This window comes from Rissa tridactyla, chromosome 7 (genome assembly GCF_028500815.1).
Source record: "Rissa tridactyla isolate bRisTri1 chromosome 7, bRisTri1.patW.cur.20221130, whole genome shotgun sequence".
In the NCBI taxonomy this organism is placed as follows: Eukaryota; Metazoa; Chordata; class Aves; order Charadriiformes; family Laridae; genus Rissa; species Rissa tridactyla.
Genome location: NC_071472.1, coordinates 55231579 through 55249240, shown reverse-complemented (window position 1 = coordinate 55249240; position 17662 = coordinate 55231579). Strand labels below are relative to the sequence as shown.

Below are 17662 nucleotides of genomic sequence, written 5' to 3'. Positions count from 1 at the left end.
GACAGCAGGGAGGTTCTAACTAACAGTAATGCTAATGCTTCGGACTGATTTTAAGTCATCCCGGAGGAACAGCAATATTCACATATTGATGGAAGTAACGCTTTTAAACAGAAAGTCTCGCTTTTGGGGTGGGCGTGGATTTAGAGATGTCCACTATTGAATATTTATAAATCCCATTGCAGTAAGCAAGGCTGGTCTTTCTGACTTGCATGTGCACGCTCACACAGACGGATCCTCGCACGTCCGTACACACAGAGAGGTGTGCGGTTTGTGTCTTATGCCTGGGTCAGTTGGTGGGGGGTGCTTGGAAGTGTCCTCTGCTGGATGGCATCAGAATTGCACTGCTTTCATCGTGTAATTCTCCCACGTAAGTGCAAAAAGAGGATTTTCTTTTAGGTCTTGAGCCACCGAGCTCTGAAAATAGGCACAGCATGTGCTGTATTTCTGGGAAGCTCTTGGACAGTCATAAAGGACAGAGACCGATAACCCTGAAGTCAGATGTGGCCGCAGGTTTATTTTATTGTTATGATTAAATCATCGAGTCCCACTGAAATGAGATAAGATGTTGGTCTGTTCAGTTCCTTTCTCTAGGAAGGAACTCTAGAGGAGCTAAACTCTGGTTCCTCTCTCTTAGAAGGAACCTCCTCTGCACTTGAACCACTGAAGCAGGGTTTGGCCTAGAGACACTGATAAAAAGAAACAGTGCTGGAACGGCATATAGGAATTACAAGGATTTGAATAAACGTATTATCAGCTGTGCTTGGGATTGGGAATCTAAATTAGTGCAGCAGACTTTTCTCCAAGAAATTTGTGCTAATGAATATTGAACAGGTACAGTTAAGATACCAGATTTAGTATTATTCTGCTGCTTCACTCGGAGCCAGTAATGTTCCTAATTAGTCCAGACTGCTAAACTTGTTTGTTTTTAGAAGCTGCTAACATTTAAAGGGTATTTTCTGCTTTGGCCCTTCTCAGCTTTTAACAGAGAAGTTGCTGAAGCAGAAGCAGCACAGTTTAATGAGATATCTCAGAAATATTATGCACAATAGCTAATGTTTATAGTAAAGAATATAAAATTTAAAAATTATAACCAACAAGTAATCATATTTACACTGAATTTCATTGACTTGAATTCGCTACAGATGCAGCCTCTTTCACTGCTCAGAGTTCTCCAAATGCAGGCCTCTCTTCCAATTCCCACTTCTAGGCAATTATACACAAGTTGGAGGAATGCCTATGAAAATATGTTCCCTTCGGCCTGACAGCAAAATGTGCTGTTCTCACTTACGCAGACGAGCGCGGGAGCACTGGTGGCATGTGTCAGCTTCCTCATTATCATGAGATCTCCTGTTTAGGCGTGCTGCGAGAAAGCGTGACAAGTCATGATTGATCAGTGTGTTTAGCCACACCAAGCTATACATTAATGTAGACTAGGTGCTGACAGTTGTATACAAAATAAAAAATGTATAAACAAGGTGCTATAGGCTAGTGGGTAGCACAAGCCTCACAGCACCGAGTGATCTGGACCTGCTCCCAGATGTGCTGCTGAGTCTCCAGGAATTTAAAAAGATGTTTCAAGCCTGTCTGGGGCCCTGGGTGCTCAGAGCAGTTGCCACCACTGAAAAATCAAAACACGTGCCTGTTCTTTTCCTCTGTACAATAATTTTCTTAGCTTTTGTGCATGAAGTACTCTTAAGTCATTTGCAGAACATTGCAGAAGAGATACAAGTTACGTGTTCTAGGGGAACAGGGTCTACTGTTCTGCAGCTCATGTATTACAAGAAATGGGTAGTCTTTCCCCTCTTCATCTTCTCCAGGCCACGCTTAACTTTATTTATCTCTTTTATACTCTCCCTTGTCCGTTTCTTTTCCAAACTGAAGAGTCATCGTAAAGAAGCAGTTCCACATCTCAGGCCATGTAGTTATTCTTTAATACAAATTTTCCTTTAAAGTAACTTCAGGTAAGGCAGGGTACAGATTTGGACACATTTGTCTTCCTGTTTCTTGGGAATCCTGTTGCAGTGATGCTTCTCCTTTGGGATTCAGCCCAAACCTCACTTTCCAAAGGTGGTTGCTCCAGCAGAATCTTACATCCACTGGGTGTAAAGTCAGCACTGGCATTTATTTTCTGCAGCAAAAGAAACTTAAAAAAAAATCCTCATCAGGCAAAGAAATAATTCACTTCAGAATATAAATAGGTATAAAGGATTTTGACATGTCTGCAAACTTCACCCAGTCTATGGCGTTAGATCCATACCAATCCCATAGCTCTCAGAACATAAAAATAAGCAACAAGAGCGCTCTTGGATCCTAAATATCATTGCTCTTACTCTGGGCGTATTTTTCAATGAACTGTAGCATCGTGCTTGTTTAGATGTTGTGTGAAGGCTTGTGCAGGGAACTTCAGCACGTACCCCAGCAGATCTCTGATGCTTGGAGTTGCAGTGGTGAATGCCAGCAGGATGTGTTGGTGTCGAGGCCAACACCTTCCACTGAGAGGAATGCTCTCTGGAATTTCCTAGCTGCTGTCACCAGTTCTTCTTTACCGTAGGGATTTAATTACTATGTTAATCAGGGAGCCAGGCTAGATTCCAGGAGCAATATATTGGGTGTGAATTCCAGGGATTTCCACAGACATCAAACCTGTATTCTGTAGGGTTGTGGTCAGATACTCAGTGAGCACGTCATCATTTGGCATCTTGCTGGAGCTGAGGTATTTTAAATGCCATACAGGCACAAAGCTCTTACCCTTTTCCTCTCCTGACTTGGGGAACGTTACAGAAGCAGCATGTTCTGGATCAATGTCCGTGCAGGGAAATCGTAGGCATAAAAAGAGCCTGATAATCGATGTTGCAGGATGCGTGCAATTAATAGTAATAGAAAATTAATGTTAGTACCTGTGGTCTTCTGTTAGGTGAATAATATTCTCCTAGGGAAAATTACAGACCCCCTAAATCCTTCAAAAGTGTAGAGTCAGCAAATACTGCTGAAATACTCTGTTGCATTTCAAGTAAGTCAATAATATCATTAGCTTCAAAAGCAGTATTCAGATGGTGTTCTGCGTTTATCCTAAATTTTTTTCCATTGTGTGCTGTCTTCCACAGCACATTTAGGGAAAAATGAAAAATTCATCCAGCCATCAGCATTGGGACTGCATTTCGCTTGTGATTTGCAAGACCCTTAGCAGTTGTCCCTGGCTAAAACCAAAAGTGTTATCTTCACTCTGAAAAACAAACTTTTGCCAAACTCTGCCTGTGCCTGTAGTGCCTGACCACAGGTCATTGAGGCTCTCTCTTGGCTGCAGATTAGGACCTGAACAGTGGTCACAACCTCTCCTTCGGGCAGAGCAGTGCAGAGAAAGAGTTAGCCTAGACCCTAAGATTTTTTCTTACTGTGCTGTACTTGTGAGGATATTAGGAGCTCCTAAATAGAGAAGGAAGAGGGAGGAAGGAACCAGTTAAGTGGCAAAGGTAGTGTGTTTGGGGTGTTATTGCACACTTCAAGTACTGGGAGGCGCAAGGTGGCACACCAGGCAATTTTAACCACACATGGGGTGCATTAATTCCCTTGAAATGCACTGCCTGCCTTCTCACTATTCCTGTTCTGAAATCGATTTTTTAAATAAAAAATGAGGCAGAAGTCAGACTGGCTCACAGACTGACAACCTGTCAAAAGGCTGTGCTTCCCCAGAGTGGTTTCAGAGCAATGGACTTGGTTTCATCTTTGTTTCTCCTTGGTGTCCAGGAGAATACCAAAGGGGTTGTCCAGATTTTTTCCTTGTTTGTTTTTCATTTAGGCGAATTGTGGCTCATTTCTAGTGGAAGCCTGAATTGTTTTCTATTTACAAGCCATTTATCTTCTGGATCTGCTGGAAATGTATTCATATTTTTAAAATCATCCCTTTCCTGGTCCAGTATATTGTAAAATTTCACCTTCCTGATGTCAGACTTCTAGTGGGAATGGGAGACTGCAGAGCCTTTCATCTCTGTCCCTTAAACCACGTCCAGTGCTGTAAAAATTGAGCATACAATTATGAATGTTACTTAACTTAAACTTGCAAAAGAAGGGAAAATGATCTGTCATTGGCTTTCACCAATGTTTATCTGCATAAGGTTAATATTTTTGCATTATTCCATAACACCTGCTGTGGTTACTAGAAGGGGCAGTCATCAACATCAGATTTACAATAAATACGTAAAATCCTGGTTGAAGTCAGAGGGGTCAGTCTCAACCTTGAGCACACAGAAGTTACCAGAAATGGTTTATCTGCTCAAAACCTCGTCTGCGACTGCCTGTCCCCCACCAGGCCATGGAGGAGTCCCGGGGCGGCCTGGGCTTTGCAACCCACATCCCTTCTAGCATAGCAGGCATGTGGCCAGGGAAAGTGAAATTAAGAGCATCTTGACAGTATTTTGTGTTCTTCCAAACAGCTTTTCAGTCAGTCCTTTGGGTTTGAGGGTGTGAGCGCTTCCACTGACCCAGCTTGGTGCAGCTGTCCCGTAGCCGAGACAAAATGGCATCTTACGAAAGGGCGTGTGGAATGGCGGATCTGGTAGGGCCGGGGGGCTCCAAGTGACCCTGCGGCGGACTCACCGTCCCTCTCCCCTTGTCTCCTAGGTCTCGCATCCGCCGGGAGCTGTTCATTGAGGAGATCCAAGCCGGGAGCCAGAGCCAGGCTGGGTCGAGCGACTCTCCTTCTGCCAGAAGCAGCAGGGCCGCTCACAGCTCGGAGGGAGACAGCTGCGATGGCGTGGACGCAGAAGGCCCACCTGAAGGAAAGCCCAGTGGCCCGGAGGCGGATGAGTACAGCAATGCAACCACAAAGTCTCAGGGAGGGCCAGCGGAGTCGGCTTTCGAAGCGGGGGAAGAGGCACTGCAAGGCGCCAGGTCTTCGGAGAAAGCGGAGCCGTTCCAGGCGGAGAGCCTGGAGGACACCGACGACGAGGGCAGGCTCAGAGCACCGCGCCAGAGCTCTCCGCCGGCATCGCAGCGCCCGGGAGAAGCTCTGGAGACACTGCCAAACTCTGCCACGGAAGGGGATGCCTCTACCTCAGCTGCCTCCACCTCAGTCCTTACAGGGGAGAGCTCCTACAAGTCAAAAGAAAGTTCAGAGAAAATCTCCAGTGTGCCAAGTACGAGCTCGACGCCAGCCGCAGGCTCGCAGAAAGCCAACTCTCTTCAGAGCTTGTTCGGCTTCTCCGAGGCGGCCAGCTCCAGGAACACGCGAGACAGCTCCTTGAGGAAAAAGAAAGCGGCAAACTTGAACAACATCATCCACCGCTTGGAGAAGGCTGCGAGTCGAGAAGAGGCCGTCGAGTGGGAGTTTTGAGATTAAACTCGCCCAACTCTGGAGAGCTGGGAAGTGAAACTGGACCTCTACTGGTTTTATTGTGTTGCGCACTTAACCGCCCTGCGGGCCACAGGGCAAAAACGCCATAGGCCAAGGTGCATATAGAAAACAAAAAGGAGCGTTAAGCCCAATTTATGTTTGTGTTTTCGAGGAAGAAAACTGAAATGTGTAGTCAAGCTTTTTTGTACCCTGAAGTGTTTTTATTATTGCCCTAAGTGATTTCCACAATTTCTGGAATAACTCATACAGCTTTGCCTTGTGCCCTCCTCTTTGGTGTGGGCTTTAAAAAAAGAAAAACAGAAAAAAAAGAAAAAAAAAATCATACCCACATATTAAAAGGGGGCTTTTTATCTGCCATCTAATGGCTACAGAGCGATAATACACTATTATCTTCTTAAACCAGGAAAAAAGGGGAGATTTTTCAAAAAAAAAAGAAAAAAAAAAGAAAGTTTTTTGTAGCTGTTCAGTTGCCACTAAGAGATTGCACAGTCAACCGACTCTAAACACACTAGTTTGGATTCCTACATATTTTCAAGAAAAGAAAAGAATCTTGTTGTTTGAAACTTTGAATTAAAAAAAAAAAACACATTTACTCCACATATTTTTTAACAAAACAAAAAAAAAGTCACATCAGGAAAATATCTTAATTTGTGGTAGCTGACTTAGTGTTTTCTTGTAAGTGAAATAGAATATTGACACGTAGTGCACATTGTTTCATAGCTTTAACTGATTCTGGTCTTTTGCAGACCAGAATTTGTTTAATACACTCCATTTTAGGCCAAATCAGGACAAAAAAAAAAAATCTGAATCTAGGTATTTTATAATCTGCTTTTTAACCTCTAACCACAGAGCACGCTGATCAGACCTCATATCTAGGAGGTTTAGGAGACAACTTAGAAACAGCATGTACTTGATCATTTCACTTGGTTCGTAGTGTACAGAATTTCCTTTCTGTAAAGACAGATCGCTCAAAAAATGTTGGCCAGTAACATTTCAGCCTGCTACTTTGGGGACATACTCTGTAACCCGAAATATTCAGCTTACCTGGAATCGATGAAAGTGTAGTTCACGTGTACGATTGCTGTCACACACCACTAAGAGGGGACTGGAGCTGCCTCAGATCAAGAACTTTTCCTGCTGTTGGTGGCCATTTACTGACTCTCTTCCCACCGCAAGCACTGATTTTAAATACGTTTTAGTTGTGGGAAGCTTATTTTTGCGTGGATAAAGAGTACATGGCAATGACCAGACGGGCTCTTACCGGGACGGAAATAGCCCAAACTCCAAACCAAAACATTCATGCTCTCGAGTCCCAGTCTAGACCATTCTGCCCTGCAGAAATACAGCCTTTTTCCATTATTTTATGCACAGGTTAGGGCTGATCAAAGTACAAATCAAATTCTAACTTGTCTCTAACTCCTCCTGTTGTCTATATGTATATGCGTGAGCATAGAGGTGTGTGGAAGGATGTGTGTGCGTGAGTGTGTGCGTGCAATTTTATACGTCTGTGTATTTTCTTACGTACTTGTGCACACATAGAGTGCATTACTGCCACCTTTTTTCAATAAGCTGTTTTATCAGTTATGGCTTCTACAAGTTTGCTAATTTAGACTCCTTTATTGCCATATCTTTAAAACTAACAATAGATGATTTCGGAATATATATATATATATAAATATATATATATATAATTTTTTTTTGCTTATTTATAGGTGCTGTATTTTATTATCTGATTGTTAGGAAGGGATGAAAGGGGGCAAATATTCTTTAGAGGGATAGACTGCCGGCAGTATTGGGTATAATTTACAAGATGTAGTTGTCATACTGTATATTATTGATTGAAGACTTTTTGACCGTATTGTGTATCATTGAACTTTTGTCTTAGGTCAGCATCTTTTTGATGACACTTTAATGGTGCATTCATTACTTCTTAAGTTTAATTAATATTACTTTTCTGATTTTGGGGGAGGGAGGGATGGGGAGAGGAGTTCCGACTTTAAAGGTATGTTCCCAATATTACACCTCAGTGTGCTTGTATTAATTCATTAGTAGGATTTTTGACTGTAAGATGTGAAACCACATTTCTTGCATGATGTTTTAGAACTTATGTATTTCATTTACAGTCTCTTACCATGCAACAGCAGCACTTAGCGCAAGTTTTCACAAATTGAGAATCAGTACACTAAAATCAATCCTTTTCATGATTAAGAAAAGAAGGCTCTAGGAGGCTGAAAGGCAGGGATTTATTTCCTATTTTTACTGCTAGCTGTTTCAGGATACCTCCTTGGGTAATTGGGGACTTGTGATGCAAAACTAAAATTGAGAAACAGAGAGAGCAACTGCCCCTTTCTGTTACGAGCTGAGGAGACAATTTGTAATAACAGACACCAGTATGTGACAGCACGTGCTGGAAGCGGTTACGGCTTCTTATCTGGAGTGCAGTTAGTCCGCGGGAACGGCCAGCGAGGGAAATAAGGTGGTGAAGCAAAGTGTTACCTCTCTGTATCTGTACAGTGTCCTGGTTTGACTTACAAAGCACAGCTCCATCGATAAATGCACGTCCTGGTAAAAGTACACATACCTTAATACAAGTCATAACAAGGTGCATCTTCAGCCAAGAAGCAAAACTTCTGACTAGAAGATGCCGATATTTTCTTACGTTCTTTATTTTTTCTTCGTTGTTGTTTGGTTCGGGTTGGGTTTTTTTAATTAATTCTAGGCAATACACTTGCCAGTCTGTTCCTACTGTCCTTGTCTGCTGATTTGAGATCCAGGTGCTTGATGCAGTCAAGTGGTTACTCTCGGCTTTCTCGATAGTGAGGGGTTTTTTTCTGTTTGACGATTCGTTTTGTAATTAATATTCCCCAAACTGTTCTTGTGCCTGTGTCTATATGATTGCATTCCATGATGCTTACTGAGAGCTCTTGCTGCATTATACGACAGCAGAACTGTATTCACAGGTCGAACGCAAATGCAGCACTTAAGGTCAATCTCTCTTCTTAATAAGCAATACGTTAAGTGCCTTGAAACTTATATCTTTTTTTTTCCCCTGTTTATTTTTGTTTTGCTTTTCAGGTTTCCACCAGTTCTTTAGGATTCCTTAGCGTCTGCCCAGTTTTTAATGCTGTAATGATTTTTAAAAAGCATATCTGTAGCTTGCCCTAGAGGAAATCTTTCTTTTATAACACTAACTGTTAATTCTAAGCTCCATTATTACGTTTGAGTCTTGTGATTTTGCTGGATAAAGACAGCATTCGTAAGTCAGAAGTCACTCCATCCTGCCAAGGGTTGTCATTGGTATCTATTATAAAATTAATCAAATAAAATGCTGTCAGTATTTCCTATATTTTTGGCACTTTATTAATGGCTTAGCTCCTTTTGTTGTTTCATATTTAATGATCTGCGTTGAATGTGGATTAGCCTGCTGAGATGCTGTTGGGGTGACCCGGGCCGTCCTGCCGGGAGTCCCTTTGGGTTCCTTAGTGACCACCTTATTTGAGGGCACGGGCAGACGAGCACCCTCAGATCGAGCGCGTAGAGGTTAAGTGATGTTCCCAGCTGTTTGTTCCTGGTTTTTAGGCAGGGTCGCAGCTGCTTTTCTGTTTCAGCGGAAAGTAAAACGGATTAGCTTGAACTACTGCTGAGATTCTCTTGTTGGAGATGAGTTACCTACTGGCTTTCCAAACTGGCAGAGACCTCTCCCCGGTTTAGAGACTGAACTTGAGCAACACTGAAAGATTTTGGCTAGATTTCTGGTCAAGTGCGGCATTTGGAAGCGACACTTTTAGGAAAATGTGTATCAGAATAACTTTGTTTTTACTTAATTCAAAGAAAAGGATAAAAAGTTGGAGGAGAAGGAATGCCAAAGAGCAGCACGGTGGCTTTTTACCCTCTTGGGTCACCGATGACACGGGAAGGCAGACGGCGTTATTCAGCGCGTGTGACATGGGGCTCATCTCACGGGGCAGCCGTTTTGTGGAGTGTGGAGCGTGGCAGAGCCCTCGCTGACGGCATTTCTTTTCCTGACGGATAAAAGCACAGGCAGTTTTCAAAAAATCTGCAATGCCAGAGTCTGTTTTTTCCTGAGGTTCTTTAAAAGCATTTTTATTTTCTCTCTCTTGTTTCCAGTTCCGTGCTCTTACTAAAGCTGTGGAGGAAGTGCCCAGGCTGTTTTAACAGAAATACTTTTATACCGCAGTTAAAATTGTCGATTTTTCTCTCTGGATGGTTAGGGAAGGAAAAAAGTGTAGTGCTTTGTTTGCTAAAAGCAAGGGCAGAGTATCTCTTGGCAGAGACGTCATACAGTGGGATTGTTGATACGCTTCCATTTTTGAGGATACAGATTTCAGACAACAGAATTGCACGTGTTTATCGGCAGAAACGCATTTAATTACAATTGCTGTTGATGCCATAAAATTTGACCATTTTATTTATTCATCTGTAAAACGCCTATAAATAGAGCCACTCTTTAAAGGAACCTGTATCGGTGCACTCGGCCCATATCGTGAATTAGCGAGTGCTTTAGTAATAAACTCCTTGCAGTAATAGGAAAGATCTATCTTACAGTTAAAAAGAAAAAAAATGTACGTGCCTTTCTCTGTAGGTGAAAGATTTTTGCATTATTTTTATGTAACTTGTTCGTATGGAATGGTGTAGAGAAGGGCGTTCATGAGCACGACAGAATTCTATGCAATACTCTCTGATCCAATTACTTAAAAGTTGCTATTTTTCAGTCCTTTAATGGGAGAAAGAGTAAGTTAGAGAAGTGCATCGTTCTGGTGGTAATTCAAACTACAAAGCCGATAAATTCGCATAGAAGAGGATTGGGGGAAATCAGACAAAATAATGTAATGAAATAATGGAAAATGCGCGCAGTGATTGCAGCCCCCACTAGCACAGCTGCCATCAGAAGTCTGTCATTTTCCATCTTAAAATTATTAATTTCAAGCATTCTTAAAACTTACATGAAATAACAATGCTCCTGGCAAAAACAGGGCATGTTAGAAACAGAAAAACATTTTGACCGTATATAAATTATGAGAATATATGAAAAAAAGTAATTGGTTTTGGACACTTCTTTGCACTTGAATCCAAAATAGTTTATTTAAACGGAAATGCCGTGGTGATCTGGGCTAGTGCCTTTAGCAAGGTCGCAGAGAGATCAGAAATCCTAGCAATTTGTTGCAAACCGGGAGCAAAGTGGTGACGTGCAGAGGGAGGGCACTGGTGTTGCTCTGGTTGTGTCTCTTTCTAACAAGTGAATTTATTAAATTCTCTCTTCTTTCTTCCTCACCCAGTGTACGTATCCTGGGATATTCTCGGTCGTCAAGCCACTGCGCGTGGCTGAGCGCTGAGCCTTTCTTGAAGACTATCAGAAACGTAGGAGGAGCAGAAGAAAAGCTGGTTCTTAGGTGGCGGCGGGATTTAACGTTCACTAAAATCAAATCCAGTCTTTCCCGTGAGTTGAGTGGCAGTTTGGGCCCTGATGAGACAAGCTGCTTATAGCCTCGTATTCCTAAATTTAACTCGCGCGGATAAAAGAGCTGCAAAGCAGTATCCAGCTCGCTCCTACGTCAGCCTGCTACTTTCCCCTTGCACTTTCTGTTGCCCCGCTGTTTGAACATCAACATTTTCTTCCTTTGTGTTGCATATACAATCAACTTCTTTTTTGAAAAAAGACGGAATTTTAAAATCCTGCACAAACAAAAAGCTATCTTTTTTTTCCCCAGCAGTTTAAATTTTGCCAGACAGCTTTAAATTGCCAGGAGAACCGCTGGCATGGAAAGCACAAGACCTGAATTTCTTTTCTGGCTCAACCTTCTTAGTTTGAAAAGTGACTTACTGGTCTCTGTCTCCTTCACATATATATTTGAACTCTAAAATGTAGAAATATTATTTCATGGATTTGTTCTTTCCTCCCCAAGCCTTCTATGGGATGTATTGACTACGCCATATATAAAATGTAGTTAATAATGAACTTTATCGTAAGAAAAGCCCTTTATGCTATGCCTAGGGACTGATTTGTCCTACATGACCAGGTCATGTACTATACCCTACCCTGTTAATATGCAAGGATAAAAAGTTTTTATGCTCTGAAGATGAAATTTATCCTTTTGGAGAAGGCTCGCATTAGGCCTGTGCACTTAAGATTTCAAAAAGCCTTAAAAATAGGTGTGTAAGTGGTGCCATCTCTCTCCTCAGGGATGATTTCCCCCCCAGCCAAGTGGTACTGTGGCATATTTAATATAAATTATTAGTTGTAAGGTCATTTTGCGGTTGAAGAAAGTTGAACTTTTATTAGTGAGCCCCCTCACCGGTGTCCTCTGGTACAGCCGAGGACCGACGGAGGCATCACACCTGCTTTTCCCAAAACCTGGGCACTCCGTGTCAAACCCAGAGTCCTTGGCTGTCTATGAAGTCTGCGTTTCTACAACTATTTTGTGACTGGCAAAAACCTGCTCTGATTCCCGGGCTTGATTTTCATCGCTATTCACAGACATGTTCTGGCACTAAAGTGCATTGAAAGGAAATGCCTCCTTTTAAAAGATTAAGAAGATTATTGTATTTTTCCTTGTCCAGCTCTTCTATGAAGGACAATTGCTGCCATTTTTCAAGCTTGCGTTACTCACAGCGATGTTAGGTTTTTGCCACAGTTCTGTAGATTTCTTGTTATTAAAACTGTTGGTTTCATAGTATCGTTTCAGTTCCTTCATATTTTGAAATATCCAAGTGTGGAGAATGACTGAATTCTCAACCAGAACGAAATAGTGCAGGAAACAGTACAGCAAAAGTAGATGCCTAAAGGTCCCCATGACGTCGTGTCTTTGAGTTTCTGTTTGAATTTTAGAGATTTTCGTACTACGTAGTACAATCTTCATCCAAAGATCCTTGGAAATGGAGAGTCGTGCCAGGAATTCCCTGCTGTTGTGGTGACATACCTGCTTTTTGCATAGTTACTGTGTAATTCTGTGGTAATGTTCATAACAGCACAATCTCTCTATTGATAGCAAGAATAACGGCGTTAAGTTGCGTTATCCTCTTCTGTCTATGCGGGTAATTAATATGCGTTTTTTAGGAGTTGTTCAATGTGTATATGTACATTATTCCAGTATGGAAAAGCCCCTCTGTATATGTAGTATTTGCGTGCTTGGTCTTAATGATGCAGTAGAATTGCTACAGCCAAATTCATGAAATCATTTGGGGCGTATGTGAGGGAGGGCTTCAAGCCAATATGTATTTTAGTGCTTGGAGGGTGCCATTTTCCCACTTGTCTGATGAGTTCCCTGTTGTAAAGAGGGGATGGGCCATCTGAGAGATGGGCTTGTTGGAGAGACGCGGGTTTAGCTAACGAGGAGGGGGAAGATCACGTTCAGAATACATAAAAATAGTTCGAAGGGTCTGAGATGCGCAAAAGCCAAGCAATTTGAAAGGAAGGGTCAAACCTCGCCTGCCACATCCCGTAACAGTTGGTCTGTAGGTTTTCCTTCGGTACAGCCTGCGGGAAGTGAGTACGCCAGATATTTGCACAGGTAAAATGTACCCGCCTATACCTATGTACGGCGGGAAGGTGAACAGTAAGGACATGTTTAAAATATTTGCGAAAACAGATAATCAGTAAATTAAGCCAAGTATTGAATTAGAGCGAGCAGTTCATTCTTGCTCCCCCTAAGCTGAAAGTTCAAGTATTCTTGGGAATGAAATAGAAATTCTGTTATGCAGTTCCTCTTCGAAGGTGAGCACCTGTGTTTTCAAGAGAAGAAATAAAACTTGGCACTTGACTTGCTCTGAAGTACAGTCTTCTCTCCAAGCAACTACAAAAAATATTTTCTACAATCAGTCTTTCAATTAGACATCTCTGGCTTTTGTTAGCTTACACTAGACCCTTAGTGCTATTTTGATGTATCGTTTATATGTGGGTAAATTATTACTAGCTTTAAAAGTGTTTCCAAAGTACCTAGTTACCTCTGGATGCTAGTACGGGCTGTACGGGGAGTACTGCAGCATCTGGTTCGTGAAGGAGGTGTGTGGGGAATCAGCAAGGTCTCATCTGCATTGTACTTTCCTTTTCCTTCATCAGGGCTTCTGTTTCCTTCTCGCCTCCTCTAGAGAGATGGAGATCGTGGAGCGCCTTTTTTCTGCGAGGGAAAGATTTTAGTTTAGCTTTATTTTCATTCAGTAGGCATGCCATCAAAATGCTGCATGTTACTGCATCTCCCGTTAAGTTTTTAGGTTTTGCTACTTTCCTAGAATTTACTATTTAACAAACTTTCTATACTTGGAAAGCTATGTGCCTTATTTCCTAGTCTCTTCATGGAGAATAATCTAAAGCACAGTGATCGAGATTGCAGCATTCGCAGCCGCTTTTCATTTGGGGTGGGGGGAAGCAAACACCGATAGAGGAGCATTTCAGTGGCCCGACATGAGTTGCCCCTTTGCTAACGAGCACGTCAGACACTGTGCGCCAAGTCTTTGTGCAATAGAAATTTCGTTCTGCGTTCGGAGGTTCGTGTCCCAGCTGCCAAACGCAGGCAAGCGCGAGCTCTAGTTCAAGAGAATTCATGTTCCTGGGGAAAAAAAAAAAAAAATACATCCCCCTGGGTTGGCTCCAGCAGCACGGTGGGATCTTGGGTTGGAAGGTCCACCACCACCCGTCGGCGTTCGTGCTCGTAGGGCTCACTCTCACCCGTGTACTCGTAGGTCTCAGCATTCAGGAAACACTCGTGGACTTCATCCATCGCTGTCTGCGACCGTGTCCCTTTGTGCCATCGGTAATACACGCTGTCTTCATTTCCATGCCCAGAGCCGCACCGTCTCTGGGCGGCGAGGCACTGTAAAGTCATTCCAGTCTTAATTTGGTTTTGTAAAGAACAGGCTTTCACCCTCCGGCGTCCTCAGCCCTTACCAGCCCTTGTGTGTTATTTTCCAAGCTTGCTCTCTCTACAGCATCATAAGGTGAAATATATAAAGGTGGTTTGTAATTAGGAAAACATTCTAGTGTTTCCTATTTATGAGATTAATTTTAACAGTTTCTTTTTTTGAGGTTTGTTTTTGTTTGATACAAACACAACAGGAGTATACATATCCCCTGAGCGGACGTTGGAGAACATTTGGGCTATCCTAGCGATGGAGCGGGGTGGTGTCGCCTCGTCCTAGTGTCCATATCATTGTGCCCCTGTTGTGTTTTCTAGAGCAATCATTTTTTTTTTTTTTAAAGTATTTTATCTAAATGCCTAATAAATAATATTATTTAAATAGTTTTAAAATAATTTAGGACTGAGAACAAGAAGCCTCAGTTGTGAGAGAAGAGACTTAAAATATACAGAGAGAGAAAATACCCTTAGCCTCCTAGAGCCTCTACTGAGAATTTCATGAAGATGCAGTGCCCCTTTGTCAAAGTACATTGTGATTTACTCAAGAGTGTTCATTTAAAACGAGAGACTGGTTTCCTGTGATGTTCATCTTTGTTGGCATATGTTTGAATTTCTGAATTCAGAGCTGATTTTCTTCTCGTTCAAAGTTGGTCAAGGAAAAAAAAAAAAGAAAAAAAAAAAAAGGAAATGAGAAAAAAAAAAAAATCACCTTGTGCAGCGGCAACTTTTCCTGGTGTGAACTCTGGAAATACACGTTGTGGATTGATCTTTGTCACGGAGGAGTTGTTCAGTTTTCTTGCAGTGTGGAAACACGTTCAGACAGGCGTTCCCTGGCTAGGTAGCACCTGGGGTGGGGGCGAGGGAGAGAAAATCTGCGTAGGCCAAATGGAAGTTCCCCCGGCTCGGCGCAGGGGAGCGCGTGCTGCAGGAGGGAGGATGGATGCCGAGGGCCTCCGGTCAGCGCTCACCGCGCCGGCCCCGCTAGGAAAAACCTCAGCAGCGGGCAGAGATGGAAAGGTGCTGAGCTTAGTTGCAGGGCACATCACCACTTCTGTGGATTTTGGAAGCAAATTTGCACTTTGCCTTTCGAGGGTGTCCCACTAAAAAAAAAAAAAAAAAAAAAAAAATCAAAAAAACCCAACCATCAGATGAATTTCCCACGTGAGGTTCTTTCCTTCTGGCGTGGTCTGAAAGAAAAAAAAACAAAAAACAACAACAACAAAAAAAAAAAACAACAACAAAAAACAACAAAAAAAAAAGCCCTACGGTAACTATTGGATAACCTCTGCAAAACAAAAAGGTTGTTCCTGTCAGAATACTCTATGCATTTCTGTGTTGAAAAGCATTTTCTACCCTTCCGTTTCGGAGAGCGGGCACCGTGCGCCCCACACTCGCTGGAGATGCTGCGAGAGTGTCACATGTACCAATTTGGACGTTAATTCCAGAGCAGATGGAGGCTGGCTGGGGGGGGGGGGGGGGGATGTTCTTTTCTTTTTTTTTTTTTTTTTTTTTTTTTAAATTGTTTCCCTCATGTCCCTTTTCATTATTTTGTTTTTTATTAAAAAATTAACTCTTTGCATTTGTGCAATAACTACTTGCCATGATAATGGGCAGACCTTTGAAATGCCCCGACTACTAACACAGCACAAGATGAACTCAAACAGAAAGTGGTGTACTTTTTCCTGAGAACTTTTTTTTTTTTTTTTTTTTTTTTTAATAATAAGCTCAGTTTTTACCCCAGTGTATTGTGGTGTCTTACATTTTTAGCAGTATTTTATATTTTTTCTGTAACGCACTAAGTCTTAGATGTTTTTAGAGCTTGTTTGTTATATTCACAATCACAGATCTAAAAAAAGAAAAAAAAAAAAAGATCCTCACAAAGACCCAATTGACCAAAAAAGAAAAAAAAAGTGTCATTTTTTTTTGTACAAGTAGCTTTGAGACGCCCACATTGTGTTGCTGTGACTCATCTTTTGTAACATTTTATTTCTTGGTATTTGTTTAAACATAAAAGTAAGAGTTTATATGGCTGGCAGTAGCAGGGCAGCGCTCCCTCCGTCAGCAGAATGGCATTGTTTCTTCTGTCTTTGTTTGGTTAGCCATATAATGTTTGTTCTCAGCACTGTACAACGGTCCCTATATGATATGGAGAAGCAATATCACTGTATGAAACTCACACGATGTATTATTATTATTATTATTCACTAGCACCCTAGGTGTGATAATTGAAGTAAATATCTTTTATACAAACACAATTCCGCGTGGGCTGTCTTTATTAAGGTGAGACCTGAGTCCCAGCAGCAAACATTTACATTGTGGTTCAGTCGGTCACGTCCGGGGGCGTGAAGGGGCTGGGGCTGGGGGGGATTTGTGCTTGTCCAGGGGAAGAAAATTGACTTTTTCTGTATCAGTTTCTAAGGGGTGGAAGCGTTCTCAATACCTTGAATATCGAAGTGTCAGATTTCCAAACTATATCATTTTTTTCAGTGGAACCGAAGTGTGATGGTTCCTGCTGCAGTCCATGGGCGGTGGACACCTGGCTTCATGGGCACAAAAGATGTATTTTGGGTCTGAGACTGCGAGGGGGATTGTTCTGAGCACCATAACGATATATATTAGCTGATTTTCAAAAATTTCATTAAAGACATTGCCTGAGGTCAGAAATGCTTTAGATTCAACAATGAAAATGGAAAAGAATTTTCACAGATATTTGGCGCGCTGTTTATTCTTACAGATACTTCACACGAATTCCTCTTCTAGTGCCTTATGAGATGTTGTTCCTATAAATGTGCTCAGTATCTACAGAGTCTAGAATTTGAAGTTCGGTAAGGAGCAGATGTTGTAATCCATCGGTGGAATTGTATTTTCAAAACTAGTAGAATAAATCTCTAGGTTGAATGCTCTGGTTTTAGGTAGAGCGTGTGTGTGTGTGCTTGCCTGTGCGCTGCTGTTTTACCTGGCGTGCTCGTGTCTGATTTTTGACCTGTGAATTGCAGGTTATTTCGAGGGACCTCCATTTATTTACATCGTCTCCTGCATCTTCCATCTTTTTCCTACCAGGCTGTAAGCTCGTCTGTTGTGTGCCTCCTCGTAGGCTGACCTCCTGGTCGATCACGGTGTGTTCAGTGTGGCACGAGGGGTTTGGGAGAGCCAGGCTGGAAATTTGCTGTGGGTCTGTCCCAGACAACGGGGAGTCAGGCTGGGCTTTCCCAGCGCGATCCCTCCCTCCCAGCCCGGGCCAGGATCCATCCCACTGGTGTCACGCTCCAGCACCCTGCTGTCCTTGTGTTCAATGTGTGTCGTTGCCATCTTTGGCTCTGATTAGTTGTCCAGGAGTGGGTGGGATCCTCTTCAAAATGTATCGGAAATGCTATTTAATGCCTTCATTTCTTTATAAGTGTGTGTTTTCTGCTTTTGAAACGTCTGTGACAGGTTGTTCCAC

The 17662-nt window shown here is 42.3% G+C and overlaps 1 protein-coding gene across 7 annotated transcripts in view; it reads left to right on the top strand.

Moving 5' to 3' along the window:
- Nucleotides 1-17662, top strand: part of CUX1 (cut like homeobox 1) — a 280982-nt gene that overhangs the window by 240675 nt on the left and 22645 nt on the right. For 6 of the 7 annotated variants that reach the window (XM_054209732.1, XM_054209736.1, XM_054209731.1 and 3 more), the window contains one exon: nucleotides 4618-15677. The exons of the other annotated variant lie outside the window; for it this stretch is intronic. In XM_054209732.1, the coding sequence (XP_054065707.1) occupies nucleotides 4618-5329 (712 nt within the window). In that variant the 3' untranslated portion in view covers nucleotides 5330-15677. Of the gene's footprint in view, nucleotides 1-4617; nucleotides 15678-17662 lie in introns of those variants that run through there. 7 annotated transcript variants of the gene reach the window in all.